The sequence below is a fragment of the Cryptomeria japonica genome, chromosome 6, assembly GCF_030272615.1.
Source record: "Cryptomeria japonica chromosome 6, Sugi_1.0, whole genome shotgun sequence".
In the NCBI taxonomy this organism is placed as follows: Eukaryota; Viridiplantae; Streptophyta; class Pinopsida; order Cupressales; family Cupressaceae; genus Cryptomeria; species Cryptomeria japonica.
The window spans coordinates 577,772,572-577,794,184 of NC_081410.1; the positions used below are offsets into that span (position 1 = coordinate 577,772,572).

General features: G+C 36.0%; 1 protein-coding gene across 1 annotated transcript in view; it reads left to right on the forward strand.

The window, feature by feature from the left end:
* The first annotated feature begins 8,294 nt into the window (after nt 1-8,294).
* LOC131062942 (large ribosomal subunit protein uL24c) overlaps nt 8,295-21,613 on the forward strand; it is a 59,657-nt gene continuing 46,338 nt past the window's right edge. The window contains exon 1 of the mRNA XM_057996687.2: nt 8,295-8,471. Coding sequence (XP_057852670.1) covers nt 8,382-8,471 — 90 coding nt within the window. The 5' untranslated portion in view covers nt 8,295-8,381. The remainder of the gene's footprint in view (nt 8,472-21,613) is intronic.

Below are 21,613 nucleotides of genomic sequence, written 5' to 3' on the forward strand. Positions count from 1 at the left end.
TTTGTTTTATAGGAGGAAGTTTGATAACATTTATGTGCAACAACTGAGACACAATACTATGTAAAGATTCATTCAAGGAAGTAAATTATATTTCTCTTTGGAATTTTTTTGAAATAGAAGGCACACCTGTTGTAGCATTCACACGGTTGTTATTAATTGGATCATTGAACTTGATGAAGCTTTTTGTTGGTTTGAATTTCACAAATGGTTGTTGAACACTCTCCCCCTTATCACTCGGAACCATAGGAGTGGATTGCTCCATTTGACTCACAACCAGTTGATAATTGTGGATTGTTGCACACAATTGCGGAAATGAAGTAAACTCGGACAAAAGAAGCTTTTCCTTTATATCTTTTTGCAAATTATAAATGAAAATTCTTTGAATATCATTATCAGGTACATGAAAAGAAATTTGAGCACACAAATGCTTATATCTACCAATGAAATCAGACACTTTTTCTTTAACACCTTGTTTACAATGCATTAAATCAGTCAAAGTGATTTTAGGACCAATGTTGTTTTGAAATTGTTGGATGAAAGCATTTGCCAATTGTTGAAAGGAAGTGATAGAATAAGAAGGTAGAGAGCAATACCATTGTAAATCCTTATCTCTTAGTGTTCTTGTAAACAATTTTGCAAGCAATCGTTGATCATCAGCAAAATCAATACATGAAATGTTTTGACATGCGTAGGAGGATCACCTTTTCCATTATAGAGTTCCAATTGAGGGATCTCAACATGTTTAGGTGGCACAACTTTAACAATATCAAGAGAAAGTGGGCTCGCAACATCAAAGGTGGGCACACTAAACTTGGATTGACTCATAGAAGCAAGTTGTTATTGTAAGGAAGACACAGTTTGGGCAAGATTGTTAATTGTTGCTTTGGTAGAAGAACTGATTTAGACATAGTTGATTGAGAAGGTGGTGTACAATGCTATTGAAAGAAGGAATGGACTGAGAATAAGGTGGTGGGATATTATGATAAGTAGGCATAGGTGATGATTGGGTAAGAAAAGGGACACTTAAAGGAGGAATAAAGTTGTTGAAGGAATTGCCCCTTTGTGTCACACAGATTGGTTGAGGAACAATAGGAGCACTCATGGAAGACATAGGTAAAGATGGAGGATTAAATGAAGAAGAGGTATTGCCACCATGACCCATGGTTGTAGGAATGACATTTTGAGTTGAAGTGGCCATTATGTTGGATGTGAAAGTAGGAATAGTAGTCATAGGAGTAGTCAAAGGAATTGAAGGATTGACTTGTGTTGAAGGTTGTGAATAACCTAGGGTTTCAACACAACTCTTGATAGACATGACATTAGAATCAACACTATGTGCAATGCCACACAATATATCAATTCCATTCTTATCACTTTGAAGCATCCACTTAAGGCCTTCAATTAATGGAAGAGCCTCACTATTAGGGTATTCTTGGGACATCCATTGTTGAAAGTTATCAAATTGATTGTTCAACGTGGAAATTTGATCTAGAGAAACCCTAGTTAAAGCTTCTTCTTCATCAATGGGGTGAATAGGCACATGATTGGGATGAGAAGAATTAGCATGATCCTCATTAAAGAAGTCACCCAAATTAGGCTCCATCTCCTTGGTAATTAGACCTTGGGAAGCCTTAATTCTAATGCTTCGTCTAACAAAGATAGGATAGGTAGGACTAATAGTGGTAAAACTCATGCACTAGAGGGAAAATTTTGAATTTTGAATTGTGGAACAAAACTTACAAAATTGGGTAATGCAAAATTTAAGAAAATAATGATTACACAATTTGAACTTTTTTGGAGGAAGGGAATGACACAATATCCAAAAATGAAAGGAAATTGGAATTTTAGAATTAGGGCCAAGGGAAGACCACTTAATTTTAAAATCAAATTTTTTTAAATTAGGGTAGACTATAATTAACCTCTTAATTTTAAAAAAATTATTGAAATTTGAAATGTTTGAATTTAGGAAGTATTTCCGATTCTAGACAGATAAAAAATCGACAAAATCAACCAATCTTCTGGATTTAGGCTATTAATTACAGTCATGACAGTCTTCTGAAATTTTAGGAAAAAAGCTAAGGATCGTGGCGGGAACGCACATGGTCCGACTAACTTTTTTTGAAATTTTCAAGGATGTATATTACGATGATTTTAAAGCTAATCCCAAAAAATTGATGAATTTTACAACCTCTAGATGGGCGAAATGAAGGCGCAAATGTGAGAATAGGACCCTATTAGGGTTTTGAAGAAAAAGAGGAATTGAATTGCAATTTTGAAAAAAGGTGAAACCTAATGGATAGGGACACCTTGGAAAATGTTTAGAAAATTGAATTGAAATGAAATTGATTTGAAATTCGCACAATATCCAATTAATTTTGAAAATTAGGGTTTTACGACCTAACCACTTAATTGTAAAATTTGAATTTTGGGAAAAAGGGGGGAAATTGAAATTTTGAATTGTAGGATTGAAGACAAATATGAAAACAATCAGAAATCTGAAAATTAAATGGAAATCCAATTTTTGCACAAGTTAAAGATGATTTTTGAAAATTAGGGTTTTAACAAGTAATTTGTAAATTTTAATTGCAAATTGAACAAGCCAATGAGGAAATTGAATTTGACAATCAAAACAATTTTCAGATCTAAGATAATCACAAACAATTTTTACAAATTACAAGTTCAATTTTTAAATGAAAAACTGAGGTTTTAATGATTTAACCACTAAGTTTGCAGAAATCTGAAACTTGTAAATGAAAAATGTGCAATTTTGTTCAAAGGAAAGCATGCAGGATGTCGAGTTCACCAAAATGTAATGGTGGGAAAATGATGAATGATAGATCAAGAGGAAAACTACCCTTTCCCTCAAAGAGAGATGAGAGTTTCACTATTGATTACCCTTCAAACACTTTTCACCAAGTTACGTTTGGAAGAGGAGAGAAGAATTCACTAGATTCAACCTTCAAAGATAAAGATTGAATTCTGAATGAAATGGGAATGACAAGTTTATCCCCTCTTCCTTGTTTGAGATGGAAAGGAAATTGATTGAATTGTGTAATGCAAAGGTGACAAAGAACTGATTATAACTTGAGATCGGAATATGGGATGAAGCTATGCACTAGGATCTGGCAGCAATATGTCGAGACAAAGTTGCCTTGCGAATTTGAAGAAAAGTTACTCGAACCGTTGCGGGAATGTACATGGTCCTCCGAAGAATCCGCGAAATGAAAAGGGTTTTTCCACCTCTGCAAATGGAACCCGAATTTGCAAGTACAATTGCACACCTACAACCTACACACAGAAAAGAGAGGAAAATGGGTTGGGATTGGGGGTTTTCTTTTAGGTCAAATGCTAGTTTGGGAATTAACCAAGTAATGAAAGAAAGTACTTGCAGGTAGCTGTAAATGAAAGATTGAATTGCAAATCACCTCAAGGGAGGTTGTGATAGCAATATTGGTAGAAGTTCTTGTGTGGAATTGAATGTTGGAATCAATCTCCTCTTCAATGGTTGAATCCTTGACTTGAATGCAACACTTAACCTTGAAGGGAGACTTGAGAATGCTCAATTCTAGAAAGGAATGCTTGATCTCATGTAAACTTCCACCCATCCAACTTATGCAAATGAGAGGACGAATGCCCCTTAAATACATGTTAGTGGATCTGATTTTCGTCATAGGCCGACATTGGGGGAGTTTCCCGCCCGATGCACAACCAACAATGCAACCCTAGGAGGGCGCCACACCCCTGTCCAAGGGGGGACAGTGGCACCATGCCCCTTTCCTACCCCTTTCTCCAGGGTAGAGTGAGGACGGGGTGATGCAGAGTCCAAGGAAGAAGATGTTTATGAGAGCTGAGCAATCTCCGATCTCTGATTAGGCTAGAGGATTCGATCTTGCGTGCGTGAGGACCCTAATGCAATCGAAAATTGCTAGGGTCGCAATTTTATGATAGTATAATTACATGTATACATTTCTTTATTTTGGCAAACATCAGGGGCTTCTCCAAATTATATAGAAGACAACGAGACTTCACAATAGGTAAAGTTTGTATGACTTTACTTTGGCAATGACCTAGTAGACAATGTGTGTTATTACACACATTGTTATGTGTTTGTTCTCTTGTTTACTAATGTGTGTGTGTGTGTGTGTGTGTGTGTGTGTGTGTGTGTGTGTGTGTGTGTGTGTGTGTGTGTGTGTGTGTGTGTGTGTGTGTGTGTGTGTGTGTTCACTTGTTAACTGCAATTTATTTATATTGTTCTCTTCTTTACTAAAAAGTATTTATATTTGTTCTATTATTTTCTCACATGTATAATTGTATGCATACATTTGTATATATATGTATGCTTGTTCTCTTCTTCACAGATATGTATATATGTTTGTTCTCTTCTTCACTGAAACATATTTATGTTTGTTCTCTTGTTTACTCGAATATATGTATGTATGTATACATATGCATTCATTTGTACGTTTGTTCTCTTCTTTACTGGTATGTATAAATGCTTGTTTTCTTCTTTACTAAAATGTATTTATGTTTGTTCTCTTCTTTACTAAAATGTATTTATGTTTATTTTCTTCTTTACTCAAATGTATAAATGTATGCATATTTAAAAACATGTATGCATATCATATGTGTGAGATTTTGCCAAGATCTAGAGGCAATGTAAAGCACAAATAAGAGAGACAAAATAGATGATAGGAATAAACAATATTCTATTAAGATGCAAAATATGATCAACTGGATCATTACAAGATGTTCAATGATTGTCCGTTGTTCGTACAAACAATGTAGATGAGCCTGCTTATATAGGCAAGGTTAAGGATATGTGAGCACACAAACATGACATGTGGCTCAATAAGAAACAAGGGTAGGTAGGAAATAGGTGTGGGTAGGTAGGAGAAATAAAAAAATATTCCACATGAGGTGGAATGTAACAAAAAGATAAGATCAACACCATACAAGGTGGAAATTCTCCTACACACACTATCCCAATGTGGCACAAACACCCAAGTGTCTCATACCCAAACTACTATTAAATGCATGTACCTAAGTAAACTTAAGTATAGTGTAATAATATCCAAGATGAATAATTATTTACACCAACAATATGCATATACATATGCATTCATATGTATGTTTGTTCTCTTCTTTACTGAAATGTATTTATGTTTGTTCTCTTCTTTACTCAAATGTATAAATGTATGCATATTTATAAATTTGTATGCATATCATATGCACACATATACACATGTATACATATGCATTCATATATATGTTTGTTCTCTACTTTACTGAAATGTATATATGTTTGTTCTCTTCTTTACTCAAATGTATAAATGTATAAATATGCATACATATGTACACACACATATATGACTGAAACATAGATAATAAACTGAGAAAACAATACATATATGACTAAAACATAGACAATAAACCGAGAAAACAATAAAAATATATGACTATTGGTGCTCTTAGAGGTTTTTTGAGTTGCATTTAGAGATTTTTACCCTTTTCTAATTATTTATAATATATTAAAAATGTATTTATATAGCATATTTTAAGGTAATTTTATAATTAAATATAAAATAAACCAAAAAAGTGTATTTATGTGGCATACTTTTTAGTTAAGTATGGTTGCATATATTTTGTTTATTTACTCATAATTAAAATTATAATTTTTGAAGTGTAACTACTTCATTTACGATGCAAACGATTTGTCATGTCCTACAAATTAGTAAACATGTCCTCTATATAACAAAGGAAACAAACACAATAGAACAAAGAAGCAAAAAATTTGATCTTCATGCTCTTAAAATTTTTCATTTTGTATTCATTATTCAAAAACTGAAAATTACATCTCCAAAAAGTTGAAACATCTACATTAGTTTGGTATAACAATAAATTGCAATGGCCCAAAAGGGGATTTGTATGCACTCGAAAAGGATAGGCGAGAGAAATATTGGTCTTTAGAGGAATAGTGTGAATGATTGGCTAATGCCATTGAGAATAGGTTGTGTTTGGATGATTCTGAAGAAGAACCGAAGCATCCAAAAAATGCAACTAGGGTAGCAGATCCTATGGGGAGGTTCACTGAAGTCATATCCAAACAAAGCTCCAAGGTGAAAGTTAATATTTCAGAATTTAAAGGTGAACTAAATCTAGATTTGTTCTTAAACTGGATCCAAGACTTGGAGTGTTATTTTGATATGGAAAACATTAAAGAAAATGATTGTAAAAGAGTGAAAATTGCAATGTCCATGTTGAAGTATCATGCTTCTTTATGGTGGGAAAATTTACATAGTTCTAGGAGAAGACAGGGGAAGGACAAAATCAGGCTATGGCCCAAGATGTTGGAACACACATGAGCTTGGTTCTTGCATTTTAATTATCAACAAAAGTTGTTCAAATAATTTTAGAATCTAAGATAAAGATATTAGTTTGTTTAAGCTTACATCAAACCATTTATGAGGCGTAAAATTCAGATTGATATTCAAGAGGATGAAGAACAAGCTACTCCAAGGTATTTTAATGGATTAAAGTTTAAGCTTCAAGATGAGCTAACCTTAGTCAAGTTACCTACTACATGGATGAAGCATATGGATATGCCTTAAAAGCATAGGATAAATTACATTTAAAAAACAAGTTGACGAGTAAAATGAGTGATAGTAACTAAGATAGATGAAAAGGGAGTTCCTTCAAATCCACCAAAGGGGAAGAATCTAAAGAAAGTGTGAAGCCCGACTTCCACGGGAAAAAAGAGGTTTTAGAGAAGGGGGCAAGGACAACAATTTTCTAAGAATTAGAAATCCTTAAGATGCTTCATATGCAATGAAGCTCATAATGGTCAAGATTTCCCACTCAATCCTAGGGCTGCAAATCAAGCCATGCTGATAGAGGAAGAGATTCAAATTATAGAATTAGAAGCTAAAATTGGAGAGAACCTTGATTTGAATAACCTCGACAACTGGAAACAAACAATCTGTAGATGAGGATTGGAGAAGGAAAAATATTTTCTAAACTACACACAAGTGTCAAAGAAAGGTATATAAAGTAATAGTAGATGGTGGTTCAATAGATAACATAGTGACTACTGAGATGGTGCAAAAAAAATAAATCTTTCTTGTATTCCCAAATTTGAACAGTATAAGATCTCATGGTCAAGCTGTGTTGATTGATAAATTCTTGTTTGGTTACCTTTAATATTGGACCGTATGAAGATAAGGTATTGTGTGATGTTATACTTATGGATGCTTATCATTTATTATTGCCAAGACCTTGGTAGTATGATAGACATGAAGTTCACCATGGCAGGATAAATACACATGAGATGCAACATAGGGGCAAACTCCATATTTTGAAACCTCTTAAAGAAGAAGGATCAATTGGAATGACAACGCTATCATTGTCTATAATGAGTTGGAATTTTTTTTTTCAAGAAGTCTAAGAATGAGGTTTTCTATCTATTATACCGTAGAGGGATAGAGAAATATGATCAACAAGTTGTCTCAATAGAAGTTCAAGAAGTATTAAGCCAATATTTTGACTTGATGTTAGCAGATCTACCAACTGGTCTGCCTCATTCTAGAGGCATCTCCCATCAAATTGATCTTATTTTGGGTGCTAAACTTCCAAATTAAGCTGCTTATAAGATTACTCCTCTAGAAAATAAGAAAATGAGAAAACATATTATTGAATTATTAAAAAGGGATTTATAAGGGAAAGTATGAGCCCATGTGCCACACATGCTCTACTCTCTCCCAACAGAGGGGGGAAATGGATATTATGTATGGATTCTATTTACAAACAAAATCACTATGAAGTGTCAATATCTTCTAGCAAGAATGGATGGATTGTCAAATTGCCTAGTAAGTGCTACTATCTTCTCCAAAATTGACCTTAGAAGCATATACCACTAAATTTAGATTCGTGAAGGAGATGAGTGGAAGACCGCCTCCAAAACCAAGGAAGGGTAGTGATGCCATTTGATTTGTCAAATCCCCTAACTACCTTTTTGCGGACAATGAATCAGGTATTTAGACTACACATTGGAAAATTTGCTATACATTTTTTTTTTCAATGACATCTTGATTTAAAATAAAAATATGGAAGAACACGTAACACATTTGAAAAAACCTTAAAGGAATATGTTTTCAATGAAAGAACAAGATTTGGATAAAAAGAAATTTGAAATTCGCTTAAATGAAAGAACAAAGGAAAAAACCTTGAGGAATACCTAGAGATTTGGATACAAAAAAAATTGAAATTCTTTATTAAGCAAACAAGCCAACTTGGCCAAAGTGGATAAGATATAAAAAAGATTGAATGGAATAGAACCAATTTAACTCCAAAATTCCCAACCGTTGCGTCAGCAGAACAGAGAGGCAATGGCGTCCGTAGCACAGTTTCAGTTCAATGCGGGTCTTTCTTCTGCCGCATTCTTTGGCCAACGCCTCCCCATTTGCTCTCCACACCTGGTTAGTTTACATTAAATATTTTTGTATTTTCAGTTCTTCCGAAATACCCACAAAAACAGAACAATAAAACAAGTTCGTAAGATTATGAGGAGAAGAAAAACAATTTAAGCAAATTTTGGACATGGATAAGAGGACCGTTTGGATTTTTTTAAATATAAAATTTCAAATATGCTGGAGTCTCCATATTTTGTAGCTAGTTTGCAGTGGCAACTGAGAAATTTTGTTACTATTTTTTTGACCATCAATGAATAACTCTTTTCCAGATGAGATGTCTTCTTTTAAGCCTAATTGGCCTGTAGGTCACTTTGAAGGATATTTACTTTGTAGAAGATTTTATTTGCGGGTGCCAAGTTTAGAAATAATTTTCCAAACTCTGTTTGACCGCCTTGCATAAGATTTCAAAAACTAGGGCATGATTTGTAATTGATCATTATATTCTTACATAGCGGTGGGTAGGAAATATTGCCATTAGGGCATTATTTGAATTTTTTTTAAATAGTTCCCCACAGCACACCAACCCTGCGATACCCATCCCTACAATATCTACATGTTTATTCTTTTGGAAGTGGGAAAGAAGATCACATGCTTTCAGGGCTGGGTTAATCTTCTGCCAAGTTCCACCTAGAATATGGATAGCTTCATCCCTTTTAGACACGATGGGCTCCAGCTTTCTGTTGGATTCGAACCCTCATGGTCAGTGATGTAGTTAATTGAACTTCACGGGAAAACCATGTTTTGATTGACCATATATGCCATTAGTAGAGATTGAAACACCAAGCCTCCTTATGTTCATTTGATACCCACTTTTGAAAACCAGGCACCCTGGAAGATTTCAAATGTGGTGTGATCTTTTAGAACAGTGTACTTGATAGTTGCATTCCGACATTGTTTACTTCATATCCTAATTATTTCAATGTATCTGTTTTCAACTCGGTGTCACTTCATTCAAATGTCACTTGCTGAAGACATATCTCAATTCCAGGGGTAATGATATTGCAAATATGGCAACCTTCCTCCCATTGCCTTCACATGATTTTCTTTCATTTGGAGATAAGAACAAGAGACGATATTGTTTAGAAATACTCAAAAGAGTTATTGATGCAGAAGTCTATTTGGTTCTTATCTTCAAATGCAAAGCAGATCAAAGGTTCTGTGATAAGTGAGGAACTGGGGTTAATCATAATCAAGTTGATTTCTATCAATATTTTCCTCTTTTCATAGATTATTTTTGCAACATGTAAGACTACCATTTGAAATAATTGCAAAAATCATGTCAGTTTTAGCTGAGGCTTGCATATGAAATCAAAACATATCTCCATCTTCTTATATTGGGTTTGTTGACAAAAAATCAAGTCCTCAAATGGGCCTTGTACCATTATATACATTAAATGAGATTGAAGTAAATTATAGGAAATAAAATTCTAACTTCAAGAGAAGAAATGAATTGAAAGACAAAAATGTGCCGTCAACTTTTGTGGTAAGTTAGCTTCTATCCTCCTTTGCAGCAAGAAATACTTAAAAACGTAAAAGTCCAAAATACAAGAATAATAACATCCCTTTCCAGTCAATAGTTACAATATTTATATTGTTTCTATTGGACCAGTATAGTAAAAATTGACCAAGTTTCTCCATGCAAGAAGATAAGTTATCTGTGAAAATAAAATCTTGCATGAGGCCAGTTGTGTCCATTACGATAATATCTTACATGGGTTTTTTTCCCTACAAATGAGATCTAGCATGCAACCTAAGTTACTAAGATAATAAGATGCATCTAAGCTTGTGGGAAACTGTCTAATTCTAACTACTAGACTAACTAGTCCAAAATGGAGTAATCCATGCAAATGTTGCTTATGGGAAGGATTGCCTTTGAAAGTTCCCCAGCCAATTTTGATACAATTTTTTCTGAATTTTAATGCTGTTGGTTTGAGGTTTTAGGATAGTTTTCAAGTGGTTTTGATGCGTTTTAGGATGCCAATGATAGAACAACCCTTGGAATGGAATTATACACCAGATATATAATACTTTGAAATTCAATTTGCGGAAATATAAAGTTCTTATTTTTATTTTTTGAATTCTGATTTCTAAAACAGCAAGGTAGCAACTTTCCAGAATTAATTTGAAACAAGACAAGATTGCATACCTGGAGTCCAGCGCTCAACCAGGGTAGTGCTATTGAAAATTCTCAAATAGATCACAACACATGAGCATCCGGGGAGGTTCAATGACTCCAAACAAGTTTATTGGCATCAACCTTATTTAAATAAAACAAATATACTGAAACTACTAAGAATTGTGCCTGGCTTGTAGGCAAGATCATTGAATTAACCAAGTTTTCCTCAATGAATCACTGATCTAGTCCACATATGCCTCCTGTACCTTGAACTAATTATTAGATTCTTGCTGATAGGTGTGGACAATGGAGATAGCAGCAAATTCGAACCCTTTCCCGTGTTGTACGACTGTTCTAGACAGTTTGGGGTCTATAGGATGGTATGGCCTGCTATGGGAGGGTATTGCTGCTGCAAATGAAGGTATGGCTACCTTCTAAAGTCTCCAAACCCTCCCCAATCTGCAAATAATCCTTTGAAACTGCTGTAACAAGTTTGAATTGAAGCTCAATTAGGAATTCTGAATGAATCCTTCCATTCTGTGAACTGGAGTATCATCCAAATCCACTTGTCATCAAGGAGTTTTCGTTCCTCAAAGCTGCTATGCTGCTGAAATAAATTGCAGAGCACAATTCCCAAAAAGCTGATTGTAAAAATGATTGAAAGATGGCTAAAATGAATCCACCTTTGTTCTTTTAATGGCCTCCAACCCTAGCCTTACCAAATAAGGTTTCTTTTATTAATTTATACTGAGTTTATTAAAATAAACTCTCTTTTAGAGAGTTCGACCCTTTGAGGGTCTTATTCCTCATACAAATCATAGCCACTTTATAAAAAAACAACTTAAAGTGACTAGGCGGGCACCAAGGGGGTGCTTTATGACTTATTAGCTTTATAACTCTTTATTATAAAGTCACTTTACTAATATGTCTAATTTTAGCATAAAAGTGACTTTATGAAAATATAACATAAAGTACTTATAAAATAAGCCATCCAAACCTCAAAAATGGCTAAGTGTGAACCCGTTGCTAGCACTGACATCTCCTATTCACTAAATTTGCTTGCGGAGATGAGTAACAGACAAATCTCTGCTCTTGAGTGATCAAGTAGGAAAGAGGGGACATTACAGCCTTCCCTGCCTCCTTAGCATGCTTGTCGTCAAGAATGTCTTAGAAATGGGCTCGGAACACTAGAAGATGTCTTCACTTTACTAAGCATTAGGAACTCCATAGTAAATTGTAGTTACTTTTCACAGCTATTGAGAATGGCCTCAGTTTGTATTAGCACACATCTTTCTCTCTGTAATGGAGGCTATAAGGGGACTCTGCACTATCCAAACTCTTTTTTAAGACTTGGCATGTGGGAAATATTGTGAATGGAACACATTCCTGATCTTTGCTTCAGCGGTGAATCTAAATTCTAAATAATCTATCTAACTTAAGAACAGCCTTATAGGGATCATACTAGCTGGTTGGGTTTCTCCTTTTTGTTGTTTTTACTTTTTAATATGGAGCGTGTGTAGGATTGGAACCTGGGCTATATCCAATAATCCACTTCAAATTTCTTTTTGCACTGTCTTTCATCAGCTTGGACGTTCACCTAGTTTTACTCTATTTCTAAATTCTCATTTTGCAAGTCAAGCACCTGTTCTGCTTATACAAAAGATTTCTAACAAAAAGATTAGGTGAAGCATCATTCAACCTATTTCTCAATGGAATAGTATATACCCAGATGGAGCCTTGAAGAGAGACATATGGATTGACAATTGTAACTGGTTTTATATCTATTTTAGGCAGTTACAGCCATTTTGCTTCTATGGAATTACAATCTGCTACACAACTTCGAAGGTTTCCTTCCAGACATGTTCTAAAGCTTTGGTTTTCTGTTTGAGAATGATAGTTAGTGCCATGAGTCAGGACAGTCCCAATCTAGTCAAAAAACACAGTTGTTAATTTGCTTATAAACTTTGCATACCCGTAAGAATTAAATTTAATAACCCATTTAATTGATTCATGCCATTGAAGAATATACCTACCAAACGGTTGTCCTTATTTGTTGTTTCAATAACCATAAAATGTTCAAATTTTGCAATTTGGTCGAATTGTGCAAGCATATAATCAAATTCATTGAAATATTTTCACATCTTCGGGTCGGGATAAAAATGGCAGGAGAAGCTTTGACATTTTCATTTACTCCAATTTAGTGAGTCCTTTGTCAAATTTCATACTAAGCCACATACTGCCGAATTTACTACTTCATGCCTAACATTTACATATGTTTTGCAAGAAACTCACATGTATACTTAAGGCCACTTTGCATCTTCAAGGTACTTGTCTCTAATCTTTGATCCTTTCTATGAAAAGTTTGATTACTTAAACCAATGTAGAACATATCTCCGACTATGTTTCTTGTCTAACCTTTAAGCCTTTGTATAATAATAAAAACATTCTTCCCTTGTACAAAAGTGGATCGTATTTTCAACTGTATTTTGGGTACATTCTCATCGGTTACAACTTGTGATGGATGACCATATTTTGTAGGGCAATGGGATTTATTGTCATTGTTCTCTACAGGATGTGGAGACAGAGAAGTTCTCAATCTTTGGATGACCATATTTTGTAGGGCAATGGGATTTATTGTCATTGTTCTCTACAGGATGTGGAGACAGAGAAGTTCTCAATCTTTAGGATTTGGTATTTACGTAATGTGAGATGTGAGGGAGTCAACATTGTTAATACAGAGACTATGGGGGGTCCTGTTGGTGTACGGTTTATCATATACTGAACATTAGAATAAAATATCCAAGGATACTCTATCCTATCTTGAACAAAATCACTACTTGTGCCAAGATTGCGAGAAAGACCACAAGGCGACTCCAAGGTCTATATGTGCGAACAGGTGACTTTATTTGGATAGCTTCTTGGGTAGTGTGTGCTGAAATACAAGGGGGACTTACGCTTGACAACTAGTATCATTCACAAGTTGGACTTAGGTGAATTTATCAATAAATGCTCTTTGTTTTTTGATTTGGGATTTCAAAAAAAAGATAAAAGGATAAGGGTTTAGGAATTTTAACTATTGCTAAGAAGTCAAGAGATGGTGTAGACTAGGTGAAACCAATAAGCAACACTTTGTTTCGCCACTCTTGGACAACTACGCAAAGCATGTGCAATCTTCTAAGGTTGTGCTCAAGATTTTCACACTTATGAATAATACCAACAATTGAACAATATTACTCAAAGTAGAAGTTAAACATCCACATCAAAAGCTCAGGCTAACTTTACACATTGAATGAAAATCATTCATCCAAAGAAAGCATGAGCAAAAGTTTCACCAATCTAAACTATCAATCCTTCATTCATCTAACAACTTCAAAGAAAATTACTCAAAGCAAATCTATTCTAAGTGTTGAAGAAAATATGCAACCATGCAACCACTTGATAACAATAAGACTTCAAAACAATACCGATAAAGAACTTTTTATTAGTCAAGTAGCTTTACGCAACAATTTAATAAATCTCTCCACACTGAAATGAAATGAGAGAATGAGTTTATATAGAGTTTCTAAAAACAAATGAAAGACCGAGATCAATCTAAGATCAACGGCTGAGATTAAGACAACCTAACCCTAATTAGGGTTTCCCAAAATAAAACTAATATCTAGTGCATACAAGACAAGTGGCACAAGGTGCTATTTTTTAGGATTGCATCCCCTTCTCTTGTTGAGAGGCAGAATGTTGAATGAACTTGGACACAAACTGATCAACCTCTTCCATTGTGACATGTGGCAGCATACTGATCCTGAATTCCAATCCTTCCAAATCATCTGCACATACAACAAAAGTGATTTCCCAATCTAGTTCCTGCTTTTGGAAAGCATCTCTGATAGACAGGAGGTTCGGTGCCTTAGACAAATTCCGCTTCAGGATTGGTTAGTGGAGAAGATTTCCTGTGTCTTGATCTTTAGGTCTTCCAGCTACATATCCTTCTCTCGGATAGTTTCCTTTTCAAGTACCTCTGCAGCTACAAGGTAAACCTTGTCTTGAATTTCTTTTATCCAGTGTTCCACGGGCGTTAGGGACGAGGGGACGCGTTTCCGGGATGGGGGGGCCAAGGGCCTAAGTTTGGGGATGGCGGGGGGACGGCGGCGGGGTGGTGGTGCCGATATAGTTATACATATACGTATAGTACTTGAAAAACTAGTTTTGAAAAGATGTATCAGTATGATAGTATTGCAGTATAAGAATTACATTTCAAATGAGACTATAGGAAATTTGAAATACTAAATCTAAATACAAAAATTTCTTCAATGCTAATTGTGTTGTTATATGGAGCCTAATTAGACTCGGAGGTTAAATTTTCCCTACTTCTATCGGCGCAGTTTCCCCCTATATTTTTCAATGGGGGTTTGGGGTCAAGGGGCAGCATGTTCGAGTCAATATTGCATCTACTCCTACACAGCTCATGAAACAGGGCGGGGTTGAGGGGCAGCGCCCCGCGAGGCCAAAAATACTTTAATTATTTTCTAAAGGTGTCGGGTGTTATTTTTCTATTGGCCCACGTCCAATTAGGGTTGCCCCTTAACCTCCATAAATTTTAATTTTAATTTTAAAACATTGCATATACGCGGGGGCGATGGGAGACGTATGGCCGTCTCCTCGTCCTTCGAGAGACGTCTGCACGTCTCTCGAAGGACGGGGAGACGGCCAGACGTCTCCAAGGGGGGGGATGCGTCCCTGTGGAACACTGCTAGACGTCTCTTGAAGGACGGGGAGACGGCCAAACGTCTCCAAGGGGGGGGACGCGTCCCCGTGGAACACTGCTTTTATCTGCTCCTCAGCTTTGTCAACATCTGCCTTTACTTTCTCCAAGACTTCATTGCGTGCAACCAATGTCCATTGCCAACTGTTGAAGTCATATGTAGCTCCTGCTTCAATTATATTTCCATCAATTAACTCTTGTTTTGGAACTCCTTTCAATGTTCTAAGGCATGGGATAATTCTATCTTGAATGTCTTGAAGGTCAGCCCATGCTTTTGCCATGCTTGCAATCCTGGAGAGTAAAGAGGAGGTTTGTCCTTATGTCAATGCTAACCCTTCCACAAATGTGGCTGCCTCTTTACCCGTGCTTTCCATCCATGCCTTGGTCTCTCTGGCTGTCACTGCTTCTTCCTCTGAACTTTTGACTGTTACTTGTGAATTCAAAGGTGGAGGAACTTCTGGATTGGCTTGGTTAAGTGGTTTAGTCAAGTGTTGAATGTATTCCCTCAGGTGCTCAACTTCTCTTTTGTATTCTTTCTTCTTTTCTACTTCCTTGTCCAGTCTTGCCTTCATGGAAGCAACTAAATTATCCAAGTTTTCAGCTTCCTGCTTCTTGGTAGTTGGTCCTAAACTGATTGTAGTGATTTCATATTCATAGGGATTGATATCCCCCTTTGCCTTGTCCACTTTTGGCACAACAATTTGCACTGCCCTACAATCGACTTCATCTCTCTAGATGGTGGAAAACCTTCTGGCTGGCTTCTTTGTGGCAACCTGTTCTAATCTGGCCAAGAAATCTGCCATATCATCCTCTTCGTGAACTTCTATTTCTTGTGTTTTTACTTTCAATCTTTCCTTCAACCAATCAGAAATAGTGGGCTGCTCAATGCCTTCCACTTCTTGATTGCCTTCTTCACATGTGATACCTTGAAGGGCGGAAATCATTCCTTCTTGAAATTCACCTTCCTCAACGTCCATTTCATTATCCTACTCCAATACTTCTATGCTGGTAGGAGATGGAGGTTGCTCATTTTCTTGGTGGATTGACTCTACGTTTTCTTCATGAATTGGGGAAGCAATTTCCATCTCTGCTAATGACTCATCAATGGCCAATATGTCGTTTGATGTTTGCTGATGCGACAGAACGAGATGGTTCTAGCCTTTGCTTCTTCTGAGTAGGTCCTTCATTCATGTTTGCCTTCCCTTTCTTTTTAGCTCTTTCAATTAGCCTGGCACTTTGAGATGCCTCTGCATTTGAAGAACATTCTTCTGCTTCACCCATCAGGTCATAAGTCAAGGTTATATTTCTCCGTCTTAATCTATGACTTTGCTAATCAACCCACCACCTGGAATCTTTCATAATTGTTTGCATCAAGGTGGTCAAATCTGCATGCTTTGGTTCTGACCATTTGATAGGAGAAAGAGGTGCATGCTCTTCAAAGCTAGGCTGAGTATATTCTGCATTATCTTCCAGCTGATCCGGCACAAGGAAAGGTTTAGTTGTTCTGATCAAGCTTATTGGCAGTCTGGACCATAGTCTTTTCCTGATGTCAAACTCATCTGCAACATTTGCCCAAAAATCTTCTAAGTCGACTCTATGTCTGTATATCTCGCCATTTACCGTCTCGATATTACTTTAAGGATCATAGTTAGCTCTGGACCGGTAGAATGCAAAAGGATACCATTGCATCTCTAGCCTGGCGCTTTCAGCTGCTTGTGCTATCGGACAAGACTCTTGTATATTTCCGATAAAGAATGGAAAGGTAATTGCTGCCTTTTGTCTTATTCTTTTGAAGCTCTGACATGTTTCCAGTTGTTTGAGAACTTCAAGTAGGACCATTCTGTTGGTTGGATAGATTGGAAGTCGATAAGGATGACCGTCAAAACCTTGAACTCTTATATATGTAAATTTCGGAAACTGGATAAACCAGGATCCATACTTGCTGATTAAACTTTTGGCTTCAGGAGATAACCTTTGGTGAGTTCCTTGTAATGTCCTTGTGATGTACATTAGAAATGCATCATCGACTCGCTTGAAATGGCTTTTCTCCTTGAGCTACAGTTGCGGGTAACAGTCATAAGACTTGAATTCATTTTCCCCATTGCCAACTACGCCTCTGCAAATTAGTCCAAGATATCTAAAATTTCTGGCCAATGAGTAGATAATGTAAGAGCTCATGTAGAATAACTTTGTCTTCTCCAAATTTATCAATTGTTCATGAAGATTGTTGCTGATTATGCAAGACCAATTGAACATTTTGACTCCCGAGGTAATTTCATCAATGAAATAGTACATCCACGTCTTGAATGGCGCTCCCTGAGGGCTGCCCATTACTCTATTCAGCAGTAGGATGATATCACCATATTCCTCTTTGAAATATGGGCATAACAGATTCTTTGGCACTTTCCCTTGGGGTCTTTTCTTTTCCAACCATGACTTGTTAATATTTGCTGCACAGAGCTTAGACTGGTTATCATAGATCTTTTTGGTATCTTCTTTGGTCTTGTAGGAGGTTTTATTGTTGTTTGGAATTCCAAATGTCTCTTAAATGGCTATTTCTGAAAGATTAGCTAAAACCCTTCCATTAGGTGCAACGATCTCTCTTGATTGTGCATTGTAGTGTATAGCACACTCAACTATCAGCTCAGCACATTCTTTAGCTGGTGGAAATCCAGCTGCTTGGATGATGCCATTTCTCATCATCCTGCAAGCAATGGGTGTCGACAGGTGTCCATCATGACCGTACATTTTTTTTTTGAATTCTTCTAAATCCACTTGTCTAAGGTCAGTGTTTGTGACATTCTTCTATTTAGATTTGATCTTGGATTCCGGTTGTACTCCTTTACTGACAAACTTCATTGGTGCTTTTCTGGAAGGTGCTCCTTTGGTGGTCATTAACCTACATAACACATGAAAATTCAATATTATTTTCAAGACGACTTGCTGATTTGAATTCTGATTTTCAGACCCTTTTACTTGAAAATTTCACTTTCAGCTTGTCAAAAAGCTGAATTTCTGTGAAAAAACAGACTCAAAGTGAAGAATTTGGTCTAGAAATCGATAAATTTTGAGAGAAACCAGACAAAATAATAGTAGGATTCAGTCAAACTCAGATTTTGGGTATTTGAAATTGATCTCGTGACTGCAATTCACCTTTAATTCTGATGATTCTGTCTTAAAATCAGAAAAAAACACTTTATTCTTGTGTTTCAACACTTGAAAAATTTACTCCTTCAAAAATCAATTTTCACAAAAATCTGAGAGAAAACTTCTTCTCAATTGATCTCCCAAATTTCCAACCTGAGTAATGAATTTTGAAAGTGACTGGTTGAAAATATGTAGAGCTTAAGGATTTTAAACTTAGAAGCTTAATCTTTGCGTTTTTTTGTTTTTTTAATTTTTTATTATTTTTTGTGTTTTTATGTTTTAAATCTTTCCAAAATGTAAATTTTTATTTCTCTCCCAAAATTCCATCCTTAGCTAAGGAATCTTCTAGAACTTTCTTTCAATTTCTAAAATTTTCTAAATATTTTGAAATATTTCTGAGTGTTGAAATTATTTTCCCTTCGAAAATAATTCTAAGTGTTGGAAAATATTAAAAATATTTGATGTGTCAAAATTTATTTTCCAACCCATTCGTTTGAATGACCCTTAATTTCATGTGCTTATTTCGTCAAGTTTATTTTTCCTTTAGCCACTTTTCTCTCTTTGTGATGGCAAGTTGATTGTTTTCATGTCCAAGCCATGGGCAAATTTTTCTCATGCCTTGCTTAGGTATCTTCACATATTCAATTTATGCCCAGGCAAACTTGGAACGCCCATGTCTATCCAACTTATGTTTAAGCAGACTTCCAAGGTGTTTGGATAATGGTTTGTTTTTATCATGTCATGTCTAAGTGGACTTGGAAGGTCTTATGCCAAGGTGGATTTGGCTAATGTCTTGCCACCTTCAACTTGTGCTTGCTTGACTTGGGTGGAGTTCATGTTGCATATGTCATGTCCTTCCTTTTCAAATTTTGTCTTTCAAGAATCGAGAGGAGTTTATAGTTTAGTAAACTTGGGTGGACTTAGAACTTTGAGTGCTTTAGACATGTTTTGCTTTTCTTCATTTGTTTTTATTCTTGTCCTTGTAGGCAGACTTTGAAGATGGTTTGACATAGGTGGAGTTAGAAGTTTGATTGCCATCTTTATGTGCTTTGGCAAACCTTAAGTCCACTTGTTTTCTTGCTTTGCTTTTCTCCCATCATCTTGGCTTGCTTTCACATGGCAAACTTGGAATGTGTTTTGCCAACTTGTTTCAAGGCTAGGCGAAGTTGGAAGATATCTTGTCAACTTCGCTTTAGCTTTTATCTTTATCTCCTTAGGCTGGGCGGACTTGGAAGAAGCTCAGACATGTTGCCTTGGGCGGAGTTCATGTATTCTTGGACATTCTTCCAACATGCTGGCCTAACCTTAGGTAGGAGTTTAATTAACTCTTGCCATGGGTTTCTTAACTGAAGGTAGGAGTTTGTGAGGGATTGGACAACTTCCAATAACTGGGCGAAGTTCATCGTTCTTTTGCCATGTTCAACTTGTGCCTAGGCGGACTTGGAAGAATGTTTGCCATGCTTTTATCTTGGCGGACTTCAAGAAGCCCTAGACATGGCGGAGTTCAAGTATGCTTGGACATTCTTCCAACATGCTGGGCAGAGTTTGCTAATGTTCTGCCATCTCTTCTTTGGCATGGTGAACTTCGAAATAGACAAGACATGGCGGACTTGATGATTTCCTTGCCAAGGCAAACTTGGTATATGCTTAGACATTGCTTCCTTGGACAGCCATGTGCCATCTCCTTGGTCGAATTTTGTCCTTGATTCCAATTTTCTTTCCAAACACATTCATTTGAGCTGCTATGTTCATATATGATCTGCCATATCAATACTGGATTCATCTGGAACAAAACCCTAATTAGGGTTTCCACCTTGCCTTTTGCACTTGGAGACCTAATTTTTCAGTTTTGAAGACATGGGTACTGATGAAATGGCTTGAGGAATGTTCTTCTGGAACAAAATCCTAATTAGGGTTTTTACCCTGCTTTTTACACTTAGAGACCAAATGTTTCGATTCTGACAACATGGGCAATGATGAAATGACCCGAGGAACAAAACCCTAATTCTACTTTCGAAAAAGCAGAAAAAAGCAAAAAGTGAAAAAAACAAAAAGCAAGCCAAAAAAGTTGCTTCCTGGATTGTGCTCAAAGTGCCAAAACCAAAACTTCCTAAATTTAGAAAAAAACAAAAAAGCAGAAATTCCTAAAAATAGAAAGTTGTCAGAAATGACCCAAAGCAATTGCGATCCTCGTCCTTCAGACCTTCTAAGCACTTTGACAATGTTTAAACATGATTCTGAGCATGATTTCTCTATTTAGCTCGGGATGACTTCAAAACTCTAACTCAAAACTCTCAGAGAAAATGGATTTATGAAACTGCAGAGCTAGGACAAAACTCTAAAAAGAAAAAATAGGGGCCTCCATCTGCGATGGGGCGATGTGTGAAATAGGTCACAACAGGTCCCCCACCAGGTTTATCTGTTGTTGAGAGCAGAGGTATTTTGCCCTTTTTTAAGTCATTGGCATCTGTTTTGAATTTTCTTAAATAGAAATAGTTATAGAATGCCTAAAACATACAATCATTCTTCAGTAAACAAAATTTTGGAAAACACTTAAAGAAAAAAGAGTAAAGTATGTTCCGTGGCTAAAAAAGCAGGTTGAAACCCTCAACTTGTAGAAAAAGCAGGCTGAAATTTGCAGGGAAAACAGGTTGAAATTCAAATTGCAGTGTAAAAAAGTTCACAGGAAAAAAAGATTGAAATCCAATTTGCAGTGAGAAGATGTATTCTGAAAGTTCTCTCTATTATAAGAATTAATGAGCACACATATGCATTAGTAATAACTAAATTATCTACATGCAGGATGGTATCATCACTCAAAATGCTAGTGAAAATTTACATGAATACTTGTGTAAAAATACCATTGAGCTTTGTTTGGTGAACCAGGCATCATGATTTTGTATAAATCTTTTAAGCCTGAGTATATCTCCCATTTTGATAGTGGCAATTAAAGGCTGAAGTATTTATTTCACCATGATTAAGAATGAGTTTAAACTTAAGGAGCTGAGAATTCTTACGGGCTGTAGATATAGTGTATGTATAACAATCTGACAGTCAATTTATTCTCGTTAGCATTCAAATTGTAGCATGAAAAAATACACTGAAAACAAATTCGAACTGAGAAGA